General features: G+C 36.7%; 1 protein-coding gene across 1 annotated transcript; it reads right to left on the bottom strand.

Annotated features, from left to right (window-relative positions):
* Positions 1-6,776: 6,776 nt before the first annotated feature.
* LOC130461763 (proline-rich receptor-like protein kinase PERK10) lies at positions 6,777-7,070 on the bottom strand. The gene has a single exon (XM_056829960.1). It carries the CDS (start codon positions 7,068-7,070, stop codon positions 6,777-6,779), a length of 294 nt encoding a protein of 97 aa, XP_056685938.1.
* Positions 7,071-12,118: the final 5,048 nt, after the last annotated feature.

Here is a 12,118-nt window from a genome sequence, read left to right as displayed (position 1 = left end):
TGGCACACAGAAATCTAGAATATTTTTAGTTAAATTGTTTTTTTCTTGCAGCTCATGGAACAGACATAATGCACATTTAGGGATCAGCATAGAGATCAAGTATCTTTTCACTTTATTCTTTTTTTCTTTCCTTTTTCCAGGTCTTTGCTTATAAAAGGCTATGAGAGTTTGAGAACTTAACTAGAGAATAGTGATTATAAGTCCTGGAGTCACAACTTGCAGTCACAGGAAGCACTCACAAAGAAGCAACCAGTCAACCACCTAAAAATATCACATCTTGCTGGTTTAAAACAAGAAAAATCCTACTAAAACAAGCTAAATGAAATTGTGAACATTTCCTGAAAATTTAAAGGATGCCTGAAGAAGCTAAGAGAACATCAAATTTCTACATAGAACTTATTGTTCTAGATACGGCGGAAAAATTATTTCTACATGTGTATTATTTATGGTTTTTAACATTGTTTATGAACGACGATTGTGTTACTTATAGGCGGAAAAATTATTTCTACATGTGTATTATTTATGGTTTTTAACATTGTTTATGAACGACGATTGTGTTACTTATAGGCGGAAATACTCTTATTTTTGTTTGAACTTAAGCCCTGTTTAGTTCACCTTATTTCAGGACCTTATTACTTATTTTAGATTTAACCAGATCAGATCAGAAAAAATAAGTTCAGATCATATCAGAAAAAATAAGTTCAGATCATACCAGATCAGATCAAACCAGATTATTATTATTATTATCATTATTATTATTATTATTATTATTATGGGAAAACACCAAAACGTTACAAGCTTAACAAGCTACAAAGATCAAATGAACTACAAGAAGTTGGAGGGGGGCCGAGATACAATCTGGGCCCCCACTCCTCTAGCTATGGCGAACCCGATCCTGCTGAAAATGTGGGCAGCTGCCCGTGCCCCAATGTCTTGAGCCCTGGAGTACGTCTGGACCCGCTTCAGCAAAGAAACAGCCCCTTTCTCTAATTCCCCAAAAGAAGAGAAGGAAAAAGGAAAGAAACCGTAACCCAAAGCCCTACAACGTGCCCCATACTTATCCTGCTTCCGCTGCGCTGCAACCGCCACAACCCGACCCGGAACGAAGCCTGACAACCCAGATTGCGTCATAGGGGAAGACCCAGTCAAGTCAACACACACATCCAGACCGCCATCCCATGAGTAAAGCAGTATATCTGCAGGACGAAGAGCTCCTTCACTCTCACTAGTCAGCCCAACATCAACCTCCTTGCGAGCAGAAATCCCCGACCGATAGCAAATATCCAAAAGGGTATCACGAACAACATTATGTCGATGTTTGATACCCACAATCCCAGCACAAGACACGGCATGATCCCCATAAATGTCCCCGTCGAAAACCCGAGAGCAAGCAGAACACGGCGTCGAATAAGAGAACAACGGAATACCCAACCGATAGCAAAGAACCGAACGATAAGTCTTACCGTTCATAGTCTGGCCTAACCCCGAGATGGGGACTGCCCGCAACCAAGCCGAGGAGTGATCCCCCTGCTGTGATTTCCATAGGGCAACAAGACGCGAAGATAAGGAGTAGGCGGATTCCGCATCAGCAGTAACCTTCGTGAAATATATGTCTGCCAATTTCTTCATGAGTCTGGGGGCAGCGATCTCACTAGGGCTACGCATAAGGTCGGTCTCCACGGTCCTATTGAAAAGACCAAGAGCATCGTCAAAGGCCGGTCCCGGACCATCAACACCTGAAAGCCGAAGAAGCGAATCCTGCAAACCAGAAGACTGCAAACGGGATGCAAGAAAAGCATAATGCCGAACATCACCAGCTGAATAAACACCCAATCCTCCATAAGAATAAGGCAAGGTGGAAAGGCGCCATTGCCAGTCACCGAACCCAGGTCCCGAAGCAGTCACGATGCGCTCTAAAGAAGCCCGCAGAGCCACATCAAAGGATAATTGGGCCGCTTCGAAAAGATGAGGCGGACAAGTGCGCATAGCAAAGTAGAGTTTAGAAACTCCAGTACACGCACGAAGAAGCAACAACTCACACTGGGGATCATTAAGCTTGGCTACAGCATCCATCAACACAACAGCCTTCGACACACGCTGCGAAACCAACTCCTTACAAAAAGAGGAATCCGTACTGACTGGGCCACCAAGCAACTTAACACCAAGCGCAGGACGAGCAATATCCGAAGGAAAGACACCCTCTAGACGACTGCGGGGGTCCTCCGAAGGCCAGAAAACCTCCGTCTTCTCAACATTAACATGGAGACCTAAATGAGGACCCTCCTCCAAAATCAACTCCAAGACCTGTCCAACCACCAAAGTGTCACCAACGATAGTGCCATCGTCCAAGTACCAAGCCTGAAGAGATAGATCAAATGAGTCTCTGATTCGACACACCAATGGATGTAGAACCAGAGAAAAAAGCAAAGGGCCGAGAGGATCCCCTTGCTGCACACCCTGACAAGACCACAAGGTATGCTCCCCATAATACAGCCGCGCTGGAGAAGAGTAGCAGAATTCAACCCAACGCGAATGAGCAGGACAATGTAGCCGTACCTCACGCAACAAAGCCGAACAATCAACTAAATTGAACGCATTCCGAAAATCCACCAATAACATAGAGAGGCCAACATCAGCCCCACGAGCCTCAACCAACCGATTGACAGCATGGAGAATGGCCTCACCACCTGCTGGAACCCCAACTCCAAACTGAAGACCTCCAAAGTAGTTTCCTAAACGCGGACCAATCAAAGCTGCCCCGACCTTAGAAACAAGGCGCCTCCAAATAGTGCCCACGGCAATAGGCCGAATACCCCCACCAGGCTTAATAAGTGGCGTAAGAGGAGCACTAGCAATGTATCCTCCAAGCTCAGCAGGACACTTTCCAGCAAGAAAGAGATTAACAACCTGAGTGATAGCATCCACCAACTCATCAGAAACAGCTACAGCAGCACCACCCAAGCAATCCAAAAGGTGTTGAGCACGCAAGCCATCTCTACCGCACGAAGTACCACGCGGAAAGCCCTTAATCTGCTCCAAAACAACAGCGGAGGAAGCAATAAGGTGATGATCAACATGGATATCCGGTAAGGTAGGGACCAGAACGGAAGGGTGCTTTGCTTGCAAATCTGCAAGAGTAGCATCATTATTATTATTATTATTATTATTATTATTATTATTATTATTATTATTATTATTATTATTATTATTATTATTATTATTATTGGTATATATTAATATCATGGTTATTATAATTTTTTTGTTTTTTTATTATAATTTAATATTTTATTACTCTAATAAAAAAAGAATGTTGTTATCGGTGCAATTAAAATCTATTACTTAAGGCATAAAAAACATAAACAAAACATTGAAATTCATCATGTTCAAATTAAAACCATTAAGTCCAGATCAGAAACGATATGATCAGGTCATGTCCATATCTGAACTGATTTTCATAGATCAGAACCATTATATATCTAGACCATAACTCATAGGATAAGATAATATCCAGATCATAGCTGATCTGTACAGATCATCCAGATCATGTTCAAATATGCAAAGATCTTGTCTAAATCAGAATCGATCCTTACAGAACCAATATGTTCAGATCAAAACCGATTTGTACAGATCATGTCCAGATCAGAATCGATATGTCCAGATTATAACTGGTCTAGATATCGACTCTGTACAGATTATGTTCAGATCAGAATTGATCTGCAAAGATCATGTCCATATCAGAATTGATTTTTATAGATCATGACAAAATCAGAACTGATCTGTACAGATCATGACCAGATCTGAACTGATATGTACAAATCATGTCCAGATCAAAACTTATCTGTACATATCATGTCCAGCTCAGAACTGATCATGTACAGATCATGTACAGATCAGAACTGATCGTACAAATCATGTCCAGATTAAAACGGATCTGTACAAATCATATCCATATCAAAACTTATATGTCTACATCATGTCTAGGTCTATATAATATAAGGAATAGTTAAATCTTGAGCAAAGTCAAATAAATAATAACAATATTGTAATTTTGTGTAACATTTATTTTACACGTAAGTCGTTTAATATTAATAAATATAGATTTTTGTTTAAACTTAATTTTGAAGAATCAGATCAGATCAGATCAGACCAGATCAGATCAGAAAAAATAAGTTCACGTCAGATCAGATCAGATCAGAAAAAATAAGTTCAGATCAAATTAGACCAGATCAGATCCGAAGAAATAAGGTGAACTAAACAGGGCCTTATTCGAACTTATCGTATCTGAACCTAGATTAAATTATCTTAACTTATGTGAATCAATTAACTGATCTTATCTTATATTACCTAGACTTATTTGACTTATATGAACTTATTTTATCTGATTTAAGTCAAAATAAGTCAAACAAAACAAGCCAATAATCACCTACTACCTCTGTTTCAAAATGATCTTTACATTTTCCGTTTTAATTCGTTTCATAATGTTCTTAACACTTTGCTTTATTCTATTTTGGACATGAAATTTACTACCTTACCCTTCACTTACTTTATTCATTTATTTCTTACACCCACCCCTCTTTTTAACCATTTACCTTACTAGCTTTATCCATATTTTATTATATTCATCGAACTTTACTACTTTTGTCTTAATATTTGTGCAAATAGTTACTATAAATATCTTTATGAAACGGAGTAGTACATGGTAATAATCTTAGGAAACAAATTTGTGTTTACAATATAGAGATTTTAATCCATTAAATAATATATTTTACAAGTATATCTGTTCTTACCAACAACAATGTACACAATAGTACTTGTTAACAAAAAAAAAAAAAAATGGCATGTTTGTCACTTTATTTGAATATTCACATCGTTTTCGGCCTTTGGGTCTTTCCAAATTTGTATATGAGTGACTAGATCATTGGAAAAATATGTTTTTCGAAATTCGTGGATTATGTGACCACATACATTATTGTATGCTTAGTTTCTTTCATGTTGTATGAGGCTTGCCTCTCTTTTGTACAAAAAAGAACATACTATTATTGGAAATAATTTTACTTGTAATTTTTTTGATGTTCAAACACTTTTTCCACATAACCTAATTGGTTGGGTGTGCCTAATATTTGTTTCAAGGGGCCTAAACATAAAGGTTTAATGTCTATACTATTTTTCACCTTTTTGAAATGCTACACACCTTTAGTAAGTGGGTTAATGTATACACTATTTGATTATTGAATCGTAAAACTTCCAACCTTTACAATATATAATACGTTCTTGTAAAAATATTTGATTAATATTAGTTGTTCCGTGGGTATTAATAATAAAAGGGTCGTACTAGATAAGGAAATGCTTAGAATAAATAAGAAATTCCGAAACTAAGTAAGAAAGAACCGACTAATATTTGATTCGTTCGTTACATTATATCACCCTAAATTATCCTACACGACACAGACGAGATAAGATTTTTTTTTAATATAAGATAAGATTCTTTTTAAAAAAATTCTCTAACAATATAAGATTAGATTTGTTTTCAATATAAGATAAGATTTTTTTTAAAAAATTTGGTAACAATATATATAATCAAATAATATAAGATAATATTTTTTAAAAAAAAATTCGGTAAAAATCAAATAAAATCTGGTTTTTTTAAAAAAAAAATCGGTAACAATTATTAACGAAATCTAAGGCATCAATTTAGGAAAATTAAGATACTAAATCAATTAAAGAATATCTAAAAAATAAATATTATTCTATAATATCAGAATCTATTTTATCCCTAAAAAAATATATCTAAATCTATTTTTATTTCGGTAATCAAATAAAATCTGATTTTTTTTTCGGTAATTTTTTTTAAAATTTCGGTAACAAATCAGATTTTATTTGTAAACAATTTCGGTAACAATTATTAACTAATATAATTCAGATATACGGTATCAAAATCTTTTTTTATTTTGGTAATCAAATAAAATCTGATATATTTTATTTCGGTAATTTTTTTTTAAAATTTAGATTACAATTATTAACTAATATAATTAAGATTTATGGTATTAAAATCTATTTTTATTTTGGTAATAAAATAAAATCTGATTTATTTATTTAGGCAATTTTTTTAAAATTTCGGTAATAATTCAGATTTTATTTGTTAACAATTTCGGTAACAATTATTAACTAATATAATTTAGATATACGGTATCTTGTAATTCAGATTTAGTATCAATAACGAAATCTAAGACATCAATTTAGGAAACTTAAGATACTAAATCAATTAAAGAATATCTACTTCTATAATATCAGAATCTATTTTATCCCTAAAAAAATATCAAATCTATTTTTATTTTGGTAATCAAATAAAATCTGAATATATTTTTTTTAGGAAAATCAATAACGAAATCTAAGGCATCAATTTAGGAAAGTTAAGATACTAAATCAATTAAAGAATATCTAAAAAATAATATTATTCTATAATATCAGAATCTATTTCAATTTCGGTAATAATTATATAATATCGTATCAAATAAAATCTGTTTTTTTTTTAAAAACTTTCGGTAATAATTATCTAATACCGTATCAAGTAAAATCAAATTTAATTAAAAGAATTTCGGTAAAGATTATAAAATTATATTTGATAATGTTTTTAAATATATGTCAAAATTAGCTAATATCGGATAAATAACAATAATATTTTTAAAAAGTAAAATATTTTTTACTTAAAATTAAAAAAGATTATTATTTAATTAATTATAATATTAAAAAAGATTAGTATTTAATTAATTATAAAATTAGATGGTCGGCGATGTGGATGATGGTGGCCGGCGGTGATGGTGGCCGGCAGTGATGGTGGCCGGCGGTGATGGTAGTGGCCGGGATGATGTTGGTGGTTGCCGGCGATTATAATGGTGGTCGGTTGCTGGATGATGGTGGTCGAATGATGGTGGCCGGCGATGTGGTTGGTGGCCGGCGGTGATGGTTGCCAGCGGTGATGGTGGTTGCCAGGTGGTGGTTGCTGGCGGTGATGATGGCCGGCGGTGAGGGTAGTGACCGGAGGTTACGGTGGTTGCCGGCGATGATGTCATTAAGAATAATTTCGGTAATTTAAAAATAAATTAAATACCACTTAACTTTGTAACCAAACAAGACTTAACAAAAAAAAATGATGGATGGCTAGGATCTAATCAACATAATCTAACGGTATATATTTATCTAAGGTTTTTTAGTCGTCGGAGGTCGACGACCTTTACAGAATTTTTAGTATAATTAACACTCAACCACATTTATTAGACTTACCATTAAATGCATACTTGGACCAAGGGCATTATTTCCTTCAGTCTCCCACTTGTCCTTAGGGACAAGTGTGCATTTCCTAATTTCTTTATCGCTCGATGCTTGCTCTTGAACATAAGGTAAGAGTTGTCATCCTTATTATGTCCAGAGGTGTTTCTCGATTTCAGAGTTCAACTGATCAAATAAACAAATAATCATAGCCTATGATTCATCTGAGTACGGCCATGCATTTTACAGTTTCTAGCTCTCCGATTTATAGCAGGACAATCCCAATCTTGCGATCTTGAGATTAAACTTCGTTTGATAGGTGATTACCCGAGCGTTGCCTTTATAGCCTCCTTTTACGGTGCGACGGTTGACAACGTCAAAGCAACCAGTTCTCAAACAAGTAATCTCAAATCACTCAGGTATTGAGGATTAGTGTCTAATAATTTTAATTAAATTTACTTATGACAGATTTTCATCTCTTACAATAAAGTTTCATAGGTCTGTCCGATATTAGTCTTCCCAAAGTAAGTATCTATGCAAATGATTGCGACATTCCCATGTGCACATAGTTCAAGAAACAAAACTACTAGTCATCTTGCATTCTAGTCGTCTAGCGTTTTCTATGCGTCCATCTTTATAGAAAACTCCGTCCAGGGACCATTTTCAACTTTTGACATTCAAGTTCACTTGATAGACATTTCTTAGTCACAGGACTGGTCCTGACAGTGTATCTTGAATATATCGTCAAATTGAAGGGACTCATCATTAAATTAAATGGAAAAATGAATCATATTCATTAATGTGAATGGTTAACCAATAATGTTTTACAAATCATTAAACTCTAAAACTGTAAAATATTAAATAAGGAAATCAAAGTCATTCTCCAACATGCCTGATTCCCATATCTGCAGTGTGCGAGTTGTGCTTTACCTGAGGCAGAGGTTTATTTAATGGATCTGAGATGTTGTCGTCAGTTCCAATCTTGCTTATCTCGACTTCTTTTCCTTCAACGAACTCTCGTAGAAGGTGAAATCTACGAAGTACATGCTTGACTCTCTGGTGGTGTCTAGGCTCCTTTGCCTGTGCAATAGCTCCATTTTTATCACAATACAGAGCTATCGGTCCTTTAATGGAGGGGACTACACCAAGTTGACCTATGAACTTCCTTAGCCAAATAGCTTCCTTTGCTGCTTCATGTGCAGTAATATACTCCGCTTCATTTGTAGAATCCGCAATGGTGCTTTGCTTAGCACTTTTCCAGCTTACTGCCCCTCCGTTGAGGCAGAAGACAAACCCATAATGTCTATTTGTCGATTTGGAAACTTGCGTCCGTATAACCTTTAACAATTAATTCATCATCTCCACCATAGACCAGGAAATCATCTTTGTGCCATTTCAGGTACTTCAGAATATTCTTGGCAGCAGTCCAATGTGCCTCTCCTGGGTCAGACTGGTATCTGCTCGTAGCAATGAGTGCGTAGGCAACATCCGGGCGTGTACATATCATAGCATACATTATTGAACCAATCAATGATGCATATGGAATCCCACTCATTCGTCTACGCTCATCTAGTGTTTTTGGGCACTAAGTCTTGCTTAGGGTCATTCCATGAGACATGGATAGGTAGCCTCGCTTGGAGTCTGCCATATTGAACCTTTCAAGCACCTTATTGATATAAGTGCTTTGACTGAGTCCAATCATCTTCTTGATGCCCAGTATGTACTGTGCTTCTCCTTGATCCTTCATCGAAAAACATTTCCCAAGCCAAATCTTGACAGAGTTCAACATAGGAATGTCATTTTCGATAAGTAATATGTCGTCGACATATAATACTAGAAATTTTTTTTTGCTCCCACTGACCTTCTTGTATACACAAGATTCGTCTGCGTTCTTGATGAAACCAAAGTCACTGACTGCTTCATCAAAACGTATATTCCAGCTCCTTGATGCTTGCTTCAATCCGTAGATTGATTTCTTAAGCTTGCATACCTTTTTAGCATTCTTTGGATCCTCAAAACCCTCAGGCTGTGTCATAAACATAGTTTCTGTTAATACGCCGTTTAAGAAAGCGGTTTTGACATCCATCTGCCATATTTCGTAATCGTAATCTGCAGCAATTGCTAACATTATCCGAATAGACTTTAGCATTGCAACTGGTGAAAAGGTTTCATCGTAATCCACATCGCGGACTTGCCTGTAACCTTTTGCCACTAATCTAGCTTTGAAAACTTCAAGTTTCCCATCCTTGTCCTTTTTCAGTTTGAAAACCCATTTTCTTCCTATGGCTTGGTAGCCATCTGGGAAATCGACCAAATCCCAAACTTGGTTTTCAAACATGGAGTCTAATTCAGATTGCATGGCTTCTTGCCATTGCTTGGAGCTAGGGCTCGTCATAACTTGTTTGTAAGTCGCAGGTTCATCACTTTCAAGTAATAGAAGTTCATAGCTCTCGTTCGTCAAAATACCTAAGTACCTTTCCGGTTGAGATCTATATCTCTGCGATCTATGCGGGGTTACATTTCTAGATGGTCCTTGATTCTCAGCAGATACTTCTAAAGATCTCTGAGTTTCAACCTGAATGTCATCTTGAGCATTCTCTAGAGTTTGTTGTTCGACTCGAATTTCTTCGAGGTCTACTTTTCTCCCATTTGTCATTTTGGAAATGTGATCTCTTTCCAAAAAGATACCATCTCGAGCAACAAACACCTTGTTCTCAGATGTATTGTAGAAGTAATACCCCTTTGTTTCCTTTGGATAGCCCACAAGGATACATTTGTCAGATTTCTATTGAAGTTTGTCTGAAATTAATCGTTTGACGTATACTTCACAACCCCAAATCTTAAGAAAAGACACTTTTGGAGGCTTTCCAAACCATAACTCATATGGAGTCTTTTTCACAGCTTTAGACGGAGCTCTATTTAAAGTGAGTGCAGCTGTGTTTAGTGCATGTCCCCAAAATTCAATTGGAAGTTCGGCCTGACCCATCATTGATCTAACCATGTCTAGCAAGGTTCTATTCCTCCGTTCCGACACACCGTTCCATTGAGGTGTTCTAGGAGGAGTCAATTCTGATAGAATTCCATATTCTTTCAGATGGTCATCAAATTCATAGCTCAGATATTCACCGCCTCTATCAGAACGTAGTGCCTTAATCTTCTTGCCTAATTGATTCTCTACTTCACTCTGAAATTCCTTGAATTTGTCAAAGGATTCAGACTTATGCTTCATCAGGTAGACATAACCATATCTACTGAAGTCATCAGTGAAAGTGATAAAGTAGCTGAAACCACCTCTAGCATTTGTACTCATTGGTCCACATACATCTGTATGGATTAAACCCAATAGTTCAGTTGCTCTTTCTCCAACTTTAGAGAAAGGTTGCTTTGTCATTTTGCCAAGTAAACATGATTCGCACTTACCATAATCCTCTAAGTCAAATGGTTCTAGAATTCCTTCAAGTTAATATGGCCTAATCGACAATGCCACAGATAGGTGAGATCTGAATCATTCTTTTTGGCCTTTTTGGTATTTATGTTATAAACTTGTTTGTCGTGATCTAATAAATAAAGTCCATTGACTAATCTAGCTGATCCATAAAACATCTCTTTAAAATAAAACGAACAACTATTGTCTTTTATTAAAAAGGAAAATCCTTTAGCATCTAAGCAAGAAACAGAAATGATGTTTTTAGTAAGACTTGGAACATGGAAACAATCTTCCAGTTCCAATACTAGCCTAGAGGGCAACGACAAATAATAAGTTCCTACAGCTAATGCAGCAATCCGTGCTCCATTTCCCACTCGTAGGTCGACTTCACCCTTGCTTAACCTTCTACTTCTTCTTAGTCCCTTCAAATTGGAACATAAGTGTGAGCCACAACCTGTATCTAATAACCAAGAAGTTGAATTAGCAAGTATACAGTCTATAACGAAAATACCTGAAGATGGAACGAATGTTCCGTTCTTCTGATCTTCCTTAAGCTTCAAGCAATCTCTCTTCCAAGGTCCCTTCTTCTTGCAGTAGAAGCATTCAGATTCAGAAGTGGGTTGGCTCACCTTTTTCTTTTCAGACTTAGTGCCGCCAGGTTGCTTAGTCGGGTTGGCCTTCTTGCCACCTTTCTTAGCATTCCTCTTCTTGCCAGATTTCTTGAACTTGCCCCCACGCACCATAAGCACATCTTGCTTATCACTTTTGAGCGTCTTTTCAGCGGTCTTCAGCATACCGTGAAGATCAGTGAGCGTTTTGTCCAGACTATTCATACTGTAGTTCAGCTTGAACTGATCATACCCGCTATGAAGAGAATGGAGGATGGTGTCTACAGCCATTTCCTGAGAGAACTGCTGATCCAGCCGACTCATATTCTCAATGAGTCCAATCATTTTGAGAACATGTGGACTTACGGGCTCGCCTTTCTTAAGCTTAGTCTCAAGAATTTGCCTATGAGTCTCGAATCTTTCGACTCGAGCCAGATCTTGGAACATGTTCTTTAACTCACTGATCATCGTAAAAGCATCTGAGTTGATGAACGTTTTATGTAGATCTGCACTCATGGTTGCAAGCATTAGACATTTCACATCCTTGTTGGCATCAATCCAACGATTGAGGGCTGCCTGAGTGACCCCGTCGCCTGCGGCTTCAGGCATCACCTCTTCCAGGACATACTCCTTTTCTTCCTGCATAAGAACTATTTGCAAGTTCCTTTGCCAGTCAAGGAAGTTTTTCCCGTTCAACTTCTCCTTTTCGAGAATTGATCGGATTTTGAATGAATTGTTGTTTTCCATAGTAAAAACTACAATAGAAAAGAATAAACAAATAAATAACCATTCACAGTTTCTCTCAATAAACTTAAAT

Source organism: Spinacia oleracea, chromosome 5 (assembly GCF_020520425.1).
Source record: "Spinacia oleracea cultivar Varoflay chromosome 5, BTI_SOV_V1, whole genome shotgun sequence".
NCBI lineage: Eukaryota > Viridiplantae > Streptophyta > Magnoliopsida > Caryophyllales > Amaranthaceae > Spinacia > Spinacia oleracea.
Note: the sequence above shows the minus strand (reverse complement) of the source record. Positions and strands in the feature narration are given on the sequence as shown.

Coding starts and splice junctions, on each gene's coding strand:
- LOC130461763 (XM_056829960.1), bottom strand. CDS start 7,070: ATGACATCATCGCCGGCAACCACCGTAACCTCCGGTCACTACCCTCAC.